The sequence below is a fragment of the Myiozetetes cayanensis genome, unplaced genomic scaffold (assembly GCF_022539395.1).
Source record: "Myiozetetes cayanensis isolate MyiCay16 unplaced genomic scaffold, myiCay2020 scf2-11, whole genome shotgun sequence".
NCBI classification, from domain to species: domain Eukaryota; kingdom Metazoa; phylum Chordata; class Aves; order Passeriformes; family Tyrannidae; genus Myiozetetes; species Myiozetetes cayanensis.
In genome coordinates, this window is record NW_026087411.1 from 47,171,434 (window position 1) to 47,191,282 (window position 19,849).

General features: G+C 42.8%; 1 protein-coding gene across 1 annotated transcript in view; it reads right to left on the minus strand.

Moving 5' to 3' along the window:
- IGF2R (insulin like growth factor 2 receptor) overlaps window positions 1-7,377 on the minus strand; it is a 54,414-nt gene extending 47,037 nt beyond the window's left edge. Inside the window, exon 1 of the mRNA XM_050314277.1 lies at window positions 7,221-7,377. Coding sequence (XP_050170234.1) covers window positions 7,221-7,333 — 113 coding nt within the window. The 5' untranslated portion in view covers window positions 7,334-7,377. The remainder of the gene's footprint in view (window positions 1-7,220) is intronic.
- Window positions 7,378-19,849: the final 12,472 nt, after the last annotated feature.

Sequence of the window (19,849 nt, forward strand, 5' to 3'; positions counted from 1 at the left end):
CTCACAGCATTTAGACTAAAAGATGCTAATAGTGCTTACTAGGGCCTAGCTGTACCTTTATGCATTTTACATATTATATATATATATCTATGTATATCTATATATGTATCAGAAGGACAGTTTCTGAAGGGTAATGTCATAAGTTGGAAACCAAGCAGAGCTATTCACAAGAGATGCAGTGAAAGATCACACTACCTAGCTACAGCCATATCAGAAAGTCAGTGGTCTAGAAACTAGGAAAGGAACATGAAGCTCAGGTTAAATACAGCAGGGAATAAATCAGAGTATCAGCAGAAAAACATTAAATGAAGCATAGTTCAGAAGTAGAGCAAGGATTCCTCCCCCTCACAGCAGGCGCTAGGACTGCAGTGAGATGTGGTCAGTCAGATGATGCAGCATCACTCAGTTTTGAGGCAGGCCCAGGTCAGCTAGCTCTTTAGACAGCCTGGCTTACTAGCAGAGTGCTCTGGCCAAGCTCTGTTAAAAAAGCTTGGTCAACACCTCAATAAATGCTTGCCATCAGCTTGGCTCAGCTACTCCTCTTCTGGCACTGGAAGCAGACTGCATCCTCTGGACACTGGAGTTTTGCAACACAACATTCTCCAGCTTCCCTTCTATCCCCAGTGAAACTTCAGTACGATTAATACAGACTCATCATACCAAAAAACTGAGGAGAGCACAGTGACTTCTTAGGCATTCCTATTATTTACAACTCACATAGGGTTTTATGTACCCATCTAACCCATAGAAACATGTCTGAATCTAGAAATCTAAACTGCTGTGAAGCTTCACTCATAAGGTTTGTTTGTCTTAGTCTCCAGCTCATAGGTGTTGCACCACTTGCCACTATCATATCCCAGATCCCCCCCAAGAAGGGAAATCATTCTTGTTCCACTCTGAAGTCCAGTCCTTGAGTGAGAAAGGGAAAGCAACAGTTCAGCTACTTTACTCTAGATTTTAAATCCTCTGAGAACTCCTCTCAAACCCAGTGCATCCCATATTTAATCAAAAAGTCAGAAGTAAGATATCATATAGTTTTCCACTTTAATTACTGACTACAGGGCCCCTGGCTTCCCTGTACTACAGCAGCCGTAATAATTTCCATCTGCTAATGGCTGGAACAAGTTAGGGACAAATGCAAGAGAGTTATCTCTGTGAACTGAAAAAACTAAGACAAAAATCTTCATATTCAAATATATTATATTTGAGCCTTTATAATATAAGGTTCAAAAATAACTTGCCAGGTACTGAGTCATACCCGAAACACCAATAAAACTACATATTCAAGGACCATGTCTCAATCCTAGACAAATACTCGTCATTATTCTTTCCTCATAAGCAGGCAGATCTGACATTTTACAATCGTAATGATTAATTCTCTGAGCTAGTCTCTTGTGTTTCTGAAGAGAATAAAGGCAAAATTGATGCAGGATGAAGATGATAAAAATTAAGCTACAGAATAACCAAGTTCAGCAATGGGAAAAAGCTTGACAATACAAACATAAAAAGTTAGAATATTACTATCTTCAAGGGCTCTGAAAACAGAAAGACTAAACCTGGTTTTACATTCAGGAGAAAATGCAGTTCAATCCAAACCCAACTTCTTCACAGTGAAGGTCCAGAAAGTTAGCACTTCACTGGAAATTTCTCAAGGGCTCTGGTACTCTTTGTTGACTGGTTTTGGCACATGACAAAGGTAACAGACAATACTACGGCATAAAATTTTTGATCAAGCTGGAGTGTTCTTCAGTGTGTTGGTTTTCATAGAGAATTTGCAAGTTAAAAAATTCTTGTTCCATTCACAAACAGATAAGTCCCTCACACAACAGAATTATCACTCAGAGATTAAGGGTTTGCCTTCCCAGTTCCATGTTATGAAATCAACATCTTCGAGTCAGTTCACCCACAGGCCAGAAGCAAAAGAGAAACAAGATGAGCAGCTTACAGACCAGAAGCAAAGCAGCCTCTGAAGCAGCCCTTCCCTCCACCCTTTCACAGGTGCCTGGACAGGGAAGGTTATTTCAACACAAAAGGAAATAAGAAATCCGATGTTTAATCACATTCCAAACCACAACTTCAGGGGCACATATAAATGAAAATCTAGTGCAGTTTCAGAGTAGCATTACTTTAAAGGAAGTTATAGGGACTTTTATTTTTCTAAAAATGCATGGGAGGAACAAAGTAGGATTTATTCACTGGGTGTAACAGCAGCCTGGAGGTGGTATAAGCAGCTGTTCTCAGAGAGATGCAAAATAAACTTTCACAGTAAAAGCAAGAATTATTTATCTCACAAGAAAAGGTTCCTGGCACTAAATCACTACCTGGGAATAGTTTCAAGTTGCATGTGCTCTACTTTCCAATAAGATACAAGCTGACCTCTCCACTGCAACCTATAATGGAAACAATCTGTTGGCAATCACATTGCCCATCCTGACCATGTGAGTCACATGGACTGGCTTCCTCAGCTTGCTCAGCACTCTCCTCCACCAGTGGCGATGCCTGATGTAATTACCTCCTCACCATGGCCAGATGAAGTTATCTTGTTTGAAGGGCTTAAGCTATCCTGTGTTCGATACAGTTGAGCTAGTTTAGAGAGCTGTTATACCAACAGCTTTAAAAAGCAACAACTGTGGTCACGGGGTGGGGTGCGATGCACCCTCTGATCCAGGGGGCTTAATACAGCTGCTACCTCACATATTAAACTATTCAAGCAGCCATTTCTGGTGCAGCTCAAGATCTGCGCTCAAACACGGTGTCTGCCTTGATTAAAACTGTCAGTTACTTTTGCTGAGACCTTAGCGTGACTCCTGTTTTCTGATAAACTCAACAGTGAACTATCCCACAGTTAAGAGGTCTGAAACACACACCCACGCCAATGCCTCCACGGCAGGCTCTCCTCCTGTCTTCTCCCAGTGTTGCTGGCCCCAGCACTTCACACAAGCTGGGCCCAGGCACTGCTCTCTCTCAAAATTAACTCAGCAAAAACAACAGGTGTCTGTGAGTGGAGAAGGGCCTGAGCCTCGCCAGTTCCCTGTCTGGCTTACGGTAGTTTCTGGCCGTGGACCAGGAGCCGGAGGCAGGGAAGGAGGCAGGGCTAGCCCAGGCCACTGTCAAAAACAGTTGTGCAAGCAAGGTCCAAGCAAGTTACTGGGTACTGGGAATAACCTTGCCTGTGGGTCAGCCTTTCCAGCTACTTACTGTTGTGTTTAAGATACTGAAGCAACAGCACGAAAAAGAAAATTAAAATACTTTTCAGCAAGCTGTAAAATCAAAAAGGAACTCTGCCTTTTTTTTTTTTTTTTACACAAATCAAAGCAGCAATATGGAATAAATAACATGAGAAAGGGAAAAGCAAGTCTAATTTGCCTTGTGGTCAGCAGCTGAGGCACTGGAGTCAGACAAGGTGCAGCTGGCTATTGGCTGTCACATGTCCCCATGCAAGAGTCTGAGCACTAGTGAACCACTTCAAATGCAGCAGAGTATCAGAAAGACTACTGCCACCATTGTCACAACTACGGTTCAAGCTTTTTGGTTCTCAAACTGTTACTTGAAGGATGACTGCTAGGAAGAACAGTACACCCTGCTCCAAACAGCTGTAAAGCACTGTTAGATAGAATCATGCGTTTCCTCTCTGGGGAATGTACTGAAATGGCTCGTTTTGCTGAGGGGATGTTACATAGACGACCTAGCAGAGAAACAAGGCAACTTACAACCACAGTTAGAAAGCTGATCCATATGTGACTATCCATCCACACAATTTTGTGCACAGAAGCTCCTCAGCTACCATAACAGTGAAAAGATTCAACAGTATCGGAAGCTCTTTATGGGCAGTTCCAACCAGCACAATTTCCAGGATGGCCACTGCAAATTTGAAGCTTGCATCTCACTCACCACAGAAATCACTATTAGATGTGGCTACCATTGTCACACAAATACATATGGAAAAGAAATCTCTAATCAAAGAAAGCTCTCCTTACAGAAAATGCAAGCTTGAATGGCACAAAGTACAGCCATTCTTATGCTTCAAGACATTTTTAATACATCCCATGCTTAGTTCTCCTCTAGCTTACCTGTCACCTTTTCCAGCTATCACGCACACCGTATGCCTTCAGACAAGTTTTCTAGCACATGCAACACGTGTAACATCCTTACAGCTACACCACAAGCTCTTCAGCTTTTTCCATCCAAAAGACATCCGGTCTTTCATGCTGCACACTAAACCACATCTACTACATCATTTTACAGAATGCCTAAGACAAGGGATAGCAATTTGAAGCACACAAGAGCTGTCATAGCCTCATGTGCTGAGAAATCACATTCACACCATTACAATGACAGCTTCCCAGGCATTTGAAGCAACCATGCACATAGGCATATAAGCCCAGTAATAACTTATTTATTACATCTCCCACTTCAATATGTCAAAGCACTTAATGGAGCTGAGCAAGTGCACCCAAAGGTCACCTCTCTGTAGTCAGCACGTGCTTGTTCACCAACGCTAACCCCAGGGTTTCAAGCAGCACACATGAGCACAGTTGTGGTTTCATGACAAAGGCTGAAGAGACGGTGTCTGGATGAACAGAACTGTACATCATACAGTCAGATTTAGGAGCTGTTATTAAAAACCACAACATTAAATGTAAAGTAGAATTAACTTCCAACCCCAAAACTGGAAGTCTGAATGATAGCAATCCACTGTTGTACAGCAGTTTAAGATTTCCTTCCATTCACAAGTCTAAAAATCACTGAAGTTATGCACCAACTCCTACCCTTGCAAGGGGGCAAAAACATCACCTGTCATTAAACCACCTCTCATCCAGTGTAGATTTTCAGACAAAACAGCACAGAGAAGATGCAGTTTGTATTTGGTGCTCTACCATCACAACCAAAGCCATTTTCTACAATTTTTTTAGAAGGGACAGAAAGGAACTTCCAGTAACTCCCGCAATGTTACATGGAAGGTGAACCCAAACTGTCAAGCTCTCTATTGAAGTAGAGTTAATTTTGTGAACAGTTAAGTCCAACTCCAGAATTTTTCTTGCACTGTAACATGAAAGACAAAGAGAAGAAGAAAAACAGGGAAAGAAACAAAACTAACTACAAACTTCTTATACCCAACCAGTTCCCTGTATTCTTTCCCAGGTGCTCATACTGCAGCAATCCTGGAGAAACCTCTGCACAGAAGACAAAATGAAAATTCCAACTGCAAGTCACATGACAGCACAGTCAGCTGTCGGAGCACATAAGAACAAAGGAGAACGCAAAACAAAATCAGCCACCGAAGCCAGGACATTAGGCAGAGTTTCAGAGAATTAAAGGTTTTCTTCTTCCCCCAGACTGACCAGGCACACTGCAGTAAGGCTATACAAAACAAACAGTGAAAACCACCAACTCAAGTTTAAGTAGCCTCATGCCACAGTTCTTGTGCAAAACAGTTTTGACACCTTTTCTCCTCCCTGCAAAACAGCTTTCCTGTTCTTACTTACAGGAGAGCCAGTGCCTCTCCTAATCCCCAACAGTTTTCTTCCTTGTCCACCTTTTGACATTCACACACCAGACATAGAAGCTGCTGCAGTTTCACCAGGCTTATCTATCACAACACACAAAAGCCAGGACACTGTTTTCTTAGCAGTTGTAAAAAATAAAAACCTTGTCTTAAGCCAGTACAAAAATAGGTGGGCCAGGGACTTGTCCTGCACACTCTCACTGTATCTTTCAGCTGAGACATGCAACAGTAGTGTGTTTGTGTTATCTGCATGATCACTCACTTGGTATAGATTTTTAGCAATTGTACCCAAGCAGACACTTAACCACAACCCCATGGGAACTTCCTACCTATCAGAATAAGTCCTTCAAAGCAGTTTTTCCTGCCATGCTTATTCCCTCGAATAGTCCCACCACAGAAAATGCATGTTTTTTGAAGTGGTCCATCTTAAGAAGGAAAACTGCTGATTGTGCTATCTACTTGCAAACTATTTTCACCTGCCAGCAACAAAATGAAACTAGCTTAAGTAATTTGCTTCCAAAAAGAGACTGCATGTCTCCTCAAGGCACTCTCAAATATTCCTCTACTCACAGACATGCAACAAACCCAAGACAGACACTAACAGGACTTAATATACTTCTCTAAGGAGGAACCACTTGAGAACCAAATCATTTAGGGTGTTTTATTTTTAAAATGGCCTGTCAGGAGTTAAATTCCCTCCAGAAACTACAGAATAGTTTCTCACTTCTGTCTCAATTCTACAATTAGGCTGGTCATCTGACAAAACCATATTTTGCCAGCCTCACGGGTTAATCTTGCAAGCAAGAACCTACTTTTTTCATTATTTAACAATATCATATCCCAAATTCTAACACAGGCAGAGAGCCTGTTCCTTCCAGTAATCCCACCTCTGCTCTCAGTGCTACATTCACCGTGTTACATTGGTGCCTGCCCAGTGCCACTGATTGAGATAACATGTTCTTGAATGTGCCTTGTACATTCTACCTAAATAATGAAGAAATTAGGACAAGCAAGATATTAGTGCCAGACTAAATTCGTGGCTGAAATTAGACTAGAAACATGCCAAAACATGAAGAATAGTGCCTTTTCGACATAGCAGCTCTCAAAGCTTTCTTAACTCACCTGTAAGTAACTTAATGGTACGTGGTGATACCTTAGTATCAAGTGACTATCAGGTGACGTCCCTTCCAAACCACTTTGGGTTTTTTTCCACACTAGAACGGCCACAGTGGCACAAACCAGCAGTCCTGAACTACAGCCGACTTGCACAGAGCAAGTCTCCTCATCTTCTCACCTGCAAATTCCCTGTCTGCAGAGAGCGACGCGAGGATGTCCCGGCGGGGACCGGCCCCACGCCGCCGAACCCCCCCCCACCACAGCCCACCGGAGGGCTCCTCCAGCTCCCCAGCCCACCGGAGGGCTCCTCCAGCCCCCCAGCCCCGCTGGGCTCTCGCCACGGGCCAGCCCCGGCCCCCACCCGGGACACCAGCCCCCGCTCCCTGGCCTCACCCTCTCTGCAACCGGTCACCAAACCCTCCGCCCAGGCCGCCGGGGGGGCTGGGCCCGCCGTGCCGAGCCCGCCGTGCCGAGGGCAGGCGCTGCGCTCCCGCAGCGGGCACGGGCGGCGCGGGCACCGGGACACTCCCCCTCTCCCCACATCCCCCGGGCTACAGCCCTTCTTCCGCCGCCCCCTCCCGTCCCGCCGGCCGCCCACCTGCACAGCTGCCGGTAGGGGTCGCCGATGGCGGCGGCGGCCGCCCGTGAGGGCGCGGGGAGCGCCAGCAGGGCGATGACGAGGAGCGGGGCCGCGGGCGCCATCGGGGCCATGGCCGCCGGTGCCCCGGGATGTCAGGCGGCCGGCCGCGCGTCATGTGACCGCCGCGCGCGCCCGCCCGCCCCCTCACGTGACCGGCGCCATGTGCGGGCACGGCGCGCACGTGACGCGCCCCCCCCGCCCCCCTTCCCGCGGGCGGGCGGAGCCTCCCCCGGATCCCGGAGCGGGATACAGGGATCCTTGTGTGTCTGTGTGTCCGTCTGTCTGTCCGTGGGGGCGCCGGGAGCCCCGGGGATGCGCCATCCTAGGCAATCAGCAGTAGGACAAGAGGGCACGGGCTTAAGCTCGGCCAGGGGAGGTTTAGGTTGGATATTAGAAAGAAGTTCTTTACAGAGAGAGTGATCAGGCATTGGAATGGCCTGCCCAGAGAGGTGGTGGATTCACCGTCCCTGGAGGTTTTTAAGATGAGGCTGGATATGGCACTGAGTGCCGTGATCTGGTAATCCCAGTGGGGTTGGATCAAGGGTTGGACTTGATGATCTCGGAGGTCTCTTCCAACCCGGTTGATTGTATGATTCTATGGTCGCTCCTCTGGAGCGCAGCCTGCCCGGCTGGGAGCTGCCCGGAGCAGAGTCGGAGGCGGTGCCGTGCCGAGCCCTGGCCGGCCTTTGGCGTGTGGGGTGTGCGGGGCTCGTCCTGTGGGGCGCGCTGTGAGTGCCTTGGGGTGTCCCGGAGCGGCTCCAGCGGAGGGCAACAAAGAGTTAGGGACCGGAGCATCTCTCCTACGAGGAAAGGCTCGGGATTCGTCTCGAGAAGAGACAACTGAGGGCGGAGCTCATCAGTGTCTAGAAGTGTCTGAAGGGAGGGTGCCAAGAGGATGGAGCCAGGCTCGGGTCGGTGGTGCCAAGCACTAGGACACGAGGCAAAGGGCAGAAACTGATGCACGGGAAGTTCCACCTGCATATGAGGAAGATCTTTACTGTGCGGGTGACTGAGCATGGGAACAGATTGCTCAGAGAGGTTGTGGAGTCTCCCTCACTGGACATACACAAGAACTGTCTGCATGCAACTGTATGCAGTGTCCTTAAGGATGGTCCTTCTTGAGCAGGGAGGTTGGACCAGGTGACCCACTGTGCTCCCTTCCAATGGCTTGGTGACTGAGTGAGAGAAATCCAGTTTGGAAAACTTTAAATGGGGTTTTAAGCAAGTCACTTGAAATGCACTGTGAAATCTTGGGAGAGACCAGAAAACTAGGCCTGTTAGGAGTGAAGACTGAGGAAGCAAGGGCAGCAATGTGGCTGTCTGGCTGCAGAAGTTATTAATGCAGTGGGGAAGCTGGTGTGGTGTAGAAATTACTCTGTTTCAGGAGAGCAGGAGGGGGTGGCTTGCACAAGGCAGCAGACTTGTCAGGAGGAAGTGGAAGACATACAGTTCTACCTCCACTGCCTCCTGCACTACCAAGAAAAGCCATCTGGCCCAGATCTTGTGTAATTATTTCCAGGATTTAGCAAATTTTAACTGGAGTGTTAAGATTCAAAATAGGTACTTAACAGTTAATTTTTACAGAAATTAAGAAGAGCACTGTTGAAAGTGAGAAGAGATATAAAGGTGGGGAGAGTGAAAGAAAAATAAAAATTACACTAGCTGAACAGAAAGCTGACTTACTAGTGTGAAGAAACTCTCTTCACTAATTATGAACACTTTCCAAAAGCCGTTTGTACAAAGAAATGCAAAAGGCCTACAGGTGAAATAGTTTTGGTTTTTCTTGCCCCATTCCCTGGCATCCGAGGGAATAAGACAGCATGGAAGATCTGCCTCTGTGGCAGTTTAGCCTGATTCCAGGCCACTGTGATCTAATCCTTTTTCTCTCTCTCAGATATTCTGCTTTCCTAATTTTCAGTAACATTAGTTCTGCAGCAGGGCAGTGAGCTGGCTGAAAGCTAACATTTTGTGTAAGATTTTGTGTAAGGTTTCAGCTGTTATCTGTTGCCTGACTGACATGGCTTAGTGCGTATCAGCACAAGCTCAAGAAGAGGGAGAGGGAGGTGTGGCAAGTGCTGTAGGGGGAGGAGGCCCTGAGCAGCATCAGTTGTGGCTACTGTGAAGTTTCACCCAACCAGAGCAGGCAGAAGTACAGCTCAGTCGAGTCAATTGCTGCCCGCTGCCTGTCTGCTTGCACGGGATGTGCTGATACTTGTGTAAAGCCACTCAGTTCAACTCATTAGTCCAACAGAAAAAAAAAAATTCCTTCTAAAAGAAACCGGGAATATTTTCCTACTGGCTCAGCAGTTGTAGCAGCTTAGTGAAGTGATGAATCCTGGTAGAAGGGCAGGGGAGGAAGACCTGGAGGAAGACCGACTACATTGGTTGGTCTGTTAAGCTGTAGTGGCAACTTAGCTTTTAGAGTTATCACAGCCAAACCTAATGGCATTGTCCTCAGCTGGTGAAGAGAGGAAGAACTTCATTATTTATGCTGGAAAGAGAGTTATGGCATGAAACACTAATCGATCTGTCTTTGCTCATAAGCCAAAAAAAAACCAATTCATGAAAAAGACTGGGTAAATGCTATTATCCTCTGTAGTTTTCTACTACTGTATGATGGATTATTGTGAATTCTTGCTCTTCTCTTTTAACCTTCAGTGGATTCCTTAAAGCTCCAAATCTGATTGCTCAAGAATCCCCATTGTCTGCTTTTAAGACTCCAGCCTGTATAGTTTAAAGACAAGCTTGATGACACGAACTCAAAGGCTCAAAAGAAGATAAATCAATTGACAAAAGGAATACAAAGTTTGTTATTTCTGTTCTTATGTTTCTTAAACTTTTCTGCTCTGCTGGCAGTATCAGCATCAATCTAAACAGAGCAGTGCAAATATATAAGATTTACTGGAAATTCTGTTTCTGCTTATGAAGTTGAATTAAAAATGTATTGACCAGGAAATTCACTGCAGGCAGCAGAGCAGGCAGACATACTATAACTGCTGATATTACTAGCTACCTGGATTTCTGCAAATAGAGCTTTATTCCTAAAATTATCTTTGTGTATATTTAAGCGAGTGACTCCACTGAAAACAATGTGACTGCTTACCTTGCTAGCATTAAGAATACATATAAAGACTGCAGTGTCATGGCCTGGCAGTATAAAAACAGTTAAGTTATCTGATGAGAATTAATTCAAAGTTGTTTACTGACAAAAGAATGAAGATGTTTAGAGTTACATTCTTCATTCTTTGTACCACTTTGTATGCTTAAGCCTCTATATTTCCATAAGACTCAGTGACTTCAGAGCAGTTTCTTTGCATACAGAGGGAAGTATGTGAACAGTTACTTAGCAAGCATGAAAGAAATTGAAATATCTGGGAAAAAATCCGCATTAGAAAGGAAAAAAAAAAAACCCACAACCAAAATTCTGCTTTCATCTGCTGTGCTAATACATATGCATCAGCCTAACAACCAAAGTTGCAACACAGCAAGGATAGCAACAAAACTGCAGAAATACTGAAATCACATAAGGACAAATACCTTTAAAATAAAATTGTAAAGTAAAATATGCAGATTCCAATCCTGTGACTGTTTCCATTTACTATATATTTTCTTAGCTTTTATGATCTGGAAGATGCAGTGGCTCTCTCAAGATTCATGGAATTTCTCCCTTGTTTCAAGCTAGCTGCATGCATAAAATTGGCAGGAGGCAAAATGACTATTTCTGTATCCTAAGCTATGTTTTGCAAATAGGCAGGAATGTTTGATTCATAAATAATAATGTAAACATCTACTGCCTATGCTTAATGATATTGACATCTCAGCTAAACAGATACCATGGCACAGTGTTAAAATATTCTGAAATTATGTAAATGTCTTAGTCTTGCTTACCTTTTCCTCAGGAGAGGCTCAGCATGATGACTGCTAGTTACGTTGAGTAAATCCCAGTATACCTTAAAGTCACACTGCAACTTCCATGTTATGGGTGGTTTTCAGTGGGCAGGGTATCATGGCTAGGTGAAGGATACGTAGGTCCTCTAGGATTCTTTCTTCCAGCTTGCCAGGTGCCAAAGGTCACATCATTTCACATTCTTCTGGCTCACAGTCTTGTTTCATGTGGCCAGTATCAGCTGTGCACTTCAGGCTGGCTGAGAGGCAGCTCATTTCTACTTTTACTCTCAGTTTCCTTTGACACTCGTATCTGTTCTCTATCTTTTCAATAAATAGGAACAAAAAATTTTCAGCGTCCAGAGCTGGTTTTACATTTTATCGTGGAAAATTCTTTCTCCAGTGAGGTCTGGACAGTTTATTTCTATCTGTCTGTAAGACTTCACTATAATGAAATAATTATTTTTATACTTTGTGAGAAATTCATAAGGCTCTTCTGTGGAGCTGTGCTGTTCTTCAAAAAGCACAGATGCACTGCTCACAGGGTAGTTCTCTCTTCTTTCTTGTTTTCTCGCTTGCTCCACCTATATTTTAGCCTTCCTAACATTACATCCCTTTTCATTATTTCTGAATGCTCCTTTTTGCTGCTTATTTAGTCTTTCTCTAATGCTTTCTACTCCTTTTCTTTCCTTTTGTGTTCTGCTTCTACTCTCTAGCATTTTTAAGGGCAAGCTCTTGATAAGAGTTACCTCCTGATTTGTTACGATGAATTATCCTGCTTTATAACAATTTAAAATAAGACTGTTGAGGAACACAGTGCCTGATGACCTTGTTTTGCAGACTTAGGTTTAGGCTTCCCAGTGCTGTTAGAGAGAAAATCTGTGACATTTCCTAATCTAGCTGATAATGTTCAATGAAACTATAAAAAAAATCAGCTTTGTCTGAACACATTGACTTTACTTAAAATCTTTGTAGTATTGGGAAAGTCCTTACATGCTGTACTTGGTGTATGCACTGAAAAGAGCACTGTTTTGTACTTTTGTACTTTTGGCTTAGAAGATTAGAAGACACCCTTAGTCAAGGCTGTTCTTGAGCAAATCTATAGAGCTTTTCTATATTCCTCCATCTCTTTTCACATCTTTGGTCTAATTTTCAAGCCATATGACTCTTGCTGATTTATGCTTGGGTCAGAACTCAGTATTTTGTCATTATGAAGGATCTGCTTCAGCAGCTAGGGCCTGGGTTACTTAGTGGACTTAGCACCAAGTGGAGCAATAACTGTAAGATACAAACCACTTCACCAGAATAAACCTGTGGTACTTTCATTGGTAGTCAATGAAATTTCACTAGCAAAAGCTTTGTATGTCAGAGGAATATGATTTCTCTGCTAATCCTGTTTCATTTAAAGCACCTACTAGAAATTTATCACGAGCAATTTAACCTCAAAGCATCTTTACCAATGCAGTAAATGTAGAGCAAAAGAGTGAGTCTTCTGTGTTTTAAATGTTGTTATCCAGTCCTGCATGTTTTTACTTCTGTGTCTCTCTTTACACTTTGGTCTGTTCATCTCCCACGAGCTTTTGTCTCTATGGTCTCTTGTTAACAGCCTTCTCTGAGTTAGATACCATCCTTTGGTTCTGTGGCTCATGCCAATACCAGACTAGCATGTAATGTGGACCTGCTCTTGCTGACCTACCTCACTGTGTTCCCAGAGAGCAGATGTAAGTGTGGTGCTAGCACACACAGTCCCGCCTTGCAAGACAGGATTTCAAAATGAAAATGTCCCCAAATGTATTTGTTATTTCAGAATAATTTTCTGACAGTCCCCTCTGTTTCCTTCCTGACTTATATTTGTCAGCAATCTCCCAGGCTGTTATCTGTTATTATTAACCATGAATTCCAAAAATATCGCCATCTCTTTCCAAAAATGATAATCCGTCATGCTTTCCTCTCCAATAACTTGATTTTTCCAATCACATTTTAACTTCTGAAGATGAAATGTTTCACTTTCCAGCATCTGGGACCTCATCTGTAACATGGTTATCCTAATGTAAATTGCAGCTCAGCACAGAAGCATGTGCTAACAGGAAAAAATAACCTCCTGCCCCCTCACTGTGTGGATGTTGGCTGGAGTAGAGTTAATTTTCTTCACATGTGGTTTGGATCTCTGCTGCAAATTATGTTGATAATATAGAGATGTTTTCATTATTTTTGAGCAGTGCTCACACGGCATCAAGGCCTATTCTGCTTCTCACCTCATCCCACCAGTGAGTGGGTTGGGGGTCCACAAGGAATTGGGAGGGGACACAGCCAGGACAGCTGACCCCAACTCACCCAAAGGATATCCCAGACCATATGGCACCATGCTCAGCATATAGAGCTGGGGGAAGAAGGAGGAAGGGGGAGGATGTTCAGAGTGACAACATTTGTCTTCCCAAGTCACTGTTACACTGCTTTCCTGGGGATGACTGAACACCTGCCTGCACATGGGAAGCAGTGAATTAATTCCTTGTTTCGCTTTGCTGATAAATTTCTGTACTGCTTCATTTTTCCTGGCTCTATGTAGTATGACTTCTTTCCCATGTAGCTGAAGGACACTAAAATCAAAGTGCCATCTTCAGCATCACACTTAAAAATTAACAAACGTCATACACAGCAGAGAAATAATCAAATTGGTTTAGTTTAAAGCATCAAGGCTCAACCTACGTTTTCTTCATAGTCCTCTCAGGGGAAAGAAGCTAAGCAAGACATTTCTTGTATAATATGCTATTTGTGGAGGACTAAAATATGTGGTATACTTTTATTCAGGTGATTCTTCTATCAGTCTGCCTTGCTAGAATTTATTGATATATTCTGATGATATATTTATATATTCTGTCCGTGCATATAACTTGTTTGCTAGCCACGTTCATAAATACATTTAGGCCAATATTAAATGTCTTTTAAATATGCATTTTATTTCCATTACATTTGTCTGTAAAACATTTTAAGGTATCTGAAGTAGAAGTGTAAGAAACAAGGTTACATATAACTCATTTAGAAGAAAAGTAACAATCTTTTTTTTTAATAATAGACACGGCATTGACCTGTTTGTTTTATATTCACAAGTTGCTGAAGGAGATAAGGTAGAGAAAAATAAGTATCAGTGCATATATGAAGACCCAGATAAGCCATTAGAGGATAAATGCCAAATAACAGTATTGCATAAATGGTTCAATTAGAGATTCACATTAGATCATAATAATATGACATGTAGATCACAAGACAAGAAGGAGATCTCCAAACTGCACTGTTTTGGATCTGTAATATCTTTACCTGAGTCAATGCAAGTAATCCAGATTTTCCTTGCCTATTTTTCAGTCAGAACCAGAGTTAAATGAACAGAATATACATAAATATTATAGTGAATGTGTTAAGAAATATTCATCAGATTGACATGGAATGACCATTGTTTTGAAGGGTTTTCTGGCATTTTTTCATGTACTGACATGACATTTAAAGACATGATAGATGTTTTAATGGGGAAGAAGATCTTACAGTTCACCCTTACTGAAGTGAATAAGCACTGTGGAGGAAAAATTACTAGTAATAAATATTGACATTTTCAGACAGTTATTTCCTTAGCAGTTGAAATAAAGTAATATTAGGAAATACCATGTATGTTCTCATCCAAAAAAGGATAGAAGGTTTGCGCCAAACAAGAAAAAAATATTTTTCTCTGTATATTATTTATCTTAACTTCTAACCTTCACAATGTTCTAATGTGTGCTCAAGCCTCAGAGCATGGTCTCTGGAAAAGGTGTTGGAGCTTTCTGACAAGCTAGCGGTAATTCATCTTTGAAGGCTTCATAAAACTGCTTGGAGGGATTTTCTGTGTCTTACTTTTCTTGCAACTCCACACAAAGCAATAATGAGGAGACTGGTGCTGTGTTTGATGATGGTGAAAGCTTGTTCAATCCTTTTGGCAGCATTTTGTTATCCTAATGCTACAGGAGGTACATAATCTCACAAGCGTGGCCAAGAGAAGAACATAATGGCTGCAGTGACTCTGAGTAAACAGGGTAGGAGGCATCCAGTCTCTGCAGAATTTTACAAGTCTTATGCCAAGGAGCAAACTGAAAGGAAGTATAAGTGGAGAACACAGTGGGAAACTCAGGATGGACGAAAAGTTGAGAGATGGATGGATATATGTTACTGTGACTGCCCAAGGACTTAAAATAGCTGTGCTGTAGGCCTAAAGTCTTCTGCTATAGGGATTAAACAAGGGAGAAGCCACAGGATGGCATGCACAGTAGCTGAATGATGCTTTGGGAGGTGATATGAAATCTGATGGAGAAAAGTACAGATAAAAGTTTCTCAACACTGAATGCTGCTAAGAAACAGAGGCCAGTGTTGTATTGAGATGCTGTATATACTAGCAGATAAAAGAGCTAAAAGAGAGCAGATAATAAAGGATAGAGGTAGTGAATAGAGCTATATTTACAGAAGACCTCAACCATGCCAAGGTTAGAAAGAGAGATGTTTATTGCTCAGACACTGGTCTGACAGGCTCAGCCTGTCCCCTGGCTAAGGGCAGGTCCATTCCAGGCCAAGCCCAGGGATAAAGAAAAAAATCAGTATTAACCAAAACAAAAATTACTGGTTGTATGTATTTATTTTCACAAAATAATTACATTTGCTGTAGTATGTAACTGAGTATGTGTTCATCTGAAATACTTCACTTGTAACAAAGAGAACTTTTTTCCTATAAATAATATTAAAAAAGTTGTATCTGAAACACATATGTCACTCTTTGAGTCAAAAAATTAATCCAGATAGACCAAAGATGACATAGAGCATAAAGCACCCTCCTCCAATGCATTTAAGCGAATATCTTTTTGTTCTGAGGAAGAAGAGTGACACCAAGGTGTTCACTTCATCTTCTGCACATAGCTGTTAAAAGTTTTACATCTATTTGTAGACTATTCATAAAAATACTTTCTTCTCTCTGCTCACAAAACCCAGTGTGTGTATTACACTCCCCTTGGGACTGGCAGAGTGGGAGGACTTGAGAAGGAATGCCAGTGTACATAAAGAGCCAGACATCACAGGCTCCTGGACTTTGTGGGCGATCTATCTAGGATTTTTTTGAGAACCCCGCAAACCCCACAATTGAACTGTTGCTCTTATCCTCACCCCACAAAGTGACCTGAGGCATTTTACCGAGGAATGTTGTGCAGTTGTAGATTGTTCTCAGGCTAGGAAAGGGTGCAAGGGAGGTTTTTTTACTACAGCAGCAACTAGTACAACTGGGAAGCATTTCTGTTTCCCTTAGAGGATTTCCCAGGGTATGCTCCAGGACAGAAGTAAACTGGGCAATATCTTCTTCCTCACCTCTCTGCCCTTGTTGTCACAAGGATCATTCACAAAGTCTGTGAGTTATGGAGGAAAGCTGCTACATAAACTCATCACATCATTTTGGGCCTGAACCTGCACAGCAAACTGCTCCATATCACGCTCTTCATCCAGGGCATAGCTACCAGAGCAAAAGCTCTTCTGTGCCTAGGAAAGTGACTTCTCCCTGTATTTCTAGCTATACTTTTATATTGCACAACACTCATTAGTATCAAGTAGAACAGAAGTCTGGTAAAGGGAGTTTTTACAAAGTAAGTGCTATATTGGGCATGACTTCCCTGAATAACTCCATGTCTTGACTGCACCGCAAAATTAAGTCCTTATTGCCCTGGACATTACAAGAGATAACCAAGAGATAGCTGCTGTTCTGAAGCATCTATGGTGTAAATGTGGAGGCACTACACTGGGAGCAAAATAATGTACCATCATTTTATAGGCAGGAAAGAGAGGGACCGAAAAATTAGATACCAATACTGCATTAAAATAGAACCCACATCTCTAAACTCCATGGCTAGTAGTTTACCCACAAGACAGTCTTTTCTGTTCTATACCACTACAGTATGTTTATACCATCTGATCTGCACAATGTTATTTCAGCCTCTTCCACAGATGAAAATAATTTTTAGAAATGCAAACTGATGGAGAATCACATCCTCGCTGTGCAACAAATTGTCACATTTTCCCTGTCTTGCTTTTTTTTTTTTTTTTTTTTTTTAAATCACGGAATCATATGCTTATTATTTCCCCTTACACTGCAGCCTGTCTGCACAGAGGGCAGTCATCAGGTGCTGTGATAAAGAAGAAATAACATCCCTAAGTTATTTTTATCTGTGGACTGGGAAACATTAATAATTTTTCAACTGTAAATATTCATTCTTATTCATCCTTCTGGATGTTCATCGTATGCTGAGTGTTAATTTTGTCTGCTGTATGAACAGATCTATGGACACTTTTCCAAAATCTGAAACATTTGAGGGCATGGCAGGCACAGGTGAAAAAGGGTAAGAAGCCAAAAGTCCCAGAGCACCTGTTCAGCTCATAAGCATCCAGATTGCCCTGCTGCATATTATTGCATCTTCAGCTCTACTGCCCTGGCTGCATGCATAGTGACCCTTAACCCAAACCTGGCAGAGTAATCTGAGTATGTTTAAATACTGTAAATAATATGCCTTATGTCACCTGAAGCACGCTTGAGAGAACTGAGTTACATGTGTGGTTACGGTGGAAACATGTCTTAAACATGCTTCCTGCAATGTTGCCATTCTCTCTGGTTCTTCATGTGATTATTGCAAGGAGTCTTGAGGTAAGGGTAGGGAATGGCTTTACAGAAGGGTCTGGGGTTTTTTTTTGGGGGGGGTGGGGGGGGCTAGTCCTATCCTAGTATTCAAATTTATGGCATTTGTCAGGGTTGACAAATTTCACAACAGTCCCCCAGCTCCCAGCAGGTTTATGCACACCCATGCCATGTGTATGTGGACATCACAGTCACTCTTTCCTCCTTGTCCCTCCCAACATGTCCACAGACCTATTTGCCCTATCCTGCACTCACCATCAGCAAGGGGGAGCTGCTCAGCTGATGTGTCATTCCAGCAGTACAGTAGATCTCTGCCCTAAGAGAGTAGCAGACTGCACTCATCTACCACCTGAATCAATCTGACAAGCCTGGGGTTAAAGTTTCAAGGACAAAACTGGGACAAGTGGAAGGACTGTCATATATAAAGGTCTTAATGGAGTGAGAGACTCAGGAAGACACAAGAGTAACCTCTTTCTTCCCCGAATCTTTTCTGCAGTGGCACACTGAAACACATTAATGTAAGGAGAGAGGGGCACGTGCACAGAAAGGACATTTATCTTTCTGAGATCTCTTCTCTACATGAATTCCCATCCAATCCTTGGCCTGAAACTACCATCTTCCTTATTCCAGGACTGGCAATCTTTCAACAAAGGAGGGGTAGGTTGTATTTTTCTTTCCCCAGTTAGCTATTAAGTGTGCCAATGGAAACTTGGCGGGAAGCTGAGGATGCTGCTTTTGCTTGTGATGGGAGGTCTCAGCTCCTGATGAATTTGGAGCTCCACAGGGGCCAGAAGCAAAGACATGTCTCTTTGAAAGTGCCACAGCACTCTGACTGCCCAGACCTCCCATGTTCTGTGTGCTAAAGCTGACACCTGGCCCCATCCCCTCTTTGCTGTTGTCTTCCTCTGCACTCTGCAGCTTGGCTATAGTTGGGCAAGTGGCCCTGAGAATTAAACTCCACAAAATACCAGCCCCAGTACCCTGGCACACAACAGAAGGAGACAAGCAGCTGCAACAGTGGGCCTGGGGTGTAGCCCCAGCCATTCATTGTGGGAGGCACACCTTTCTTTTTTCTGTTTATCTAAAACAAATTTTTATAAAACAGAAAGATGCATGGGGAATATATATTCTCCGGAGAACAGATAAATACTAAGTAAACAGATGTTGGGACTGACTTTCTCACAGGCTTCTTGAATAACTAAACCTACAGGAACACTGACATTTTGGGGATAAGCTGGCCCCACCCCTCATAATTAGGGCAAAAGCCCTCTGTGAGTTGACAACATCCCTATATTGGCAGATACTCCTGTGTGTCAGGTACCAAATTATCCAAGGACCCAGAGACATGTTGACGTCACTGGAAATTGTGTAACATATACTTTGAAAACAGACTCTGAAGTAGCTCCTTAAAGGAAGATGAGTTAGACTATTTAATATATACTTTGATTTCCGGCTAGACCAAACCTACGCCATTTGTACTTGGCTATGTATGGGGACTTAGTCTCATACGTGGATTTCTTCTTCTGTTTTCCCCCAGGGAGCAGCTCTTTTGCGCACTTAAACAAGCTGGAAACAGTTGAAACTAAATGCCAGTATGTAACGTGAGTCCTGTGTTTAGTGGGTTTGACTTTTAAAAATGCGAAACACACAGGCCCTGATGACTTCAATAGCATTTATGGGTGCTTGGTGCTTGTATAAATGTCACACTATTTATAACAGATTTCTGTGTCCTTTTTTTTTATATTCTCTGTTGGCTTGTCTCTTTTCCACTGTGGTATCTTTGACTGACATAGTCACATCAGGATGTAGCATGTGTTTGAATAATTAAAAAAAATACAAACAAAAGTTATCTTTATTCTAGTCCATATTTTTCCATTGCTCAACCACCAAAGATAACAATACCATTTCGCCACTGCTTTTTACATTCTGTGGAAGAAAAATACTTTTAGTTTTGCAGTGGTTTATTAGACTTTCCAAATCCAATTATTTGCCCCTACAGTTTGGCCCCTAAGAT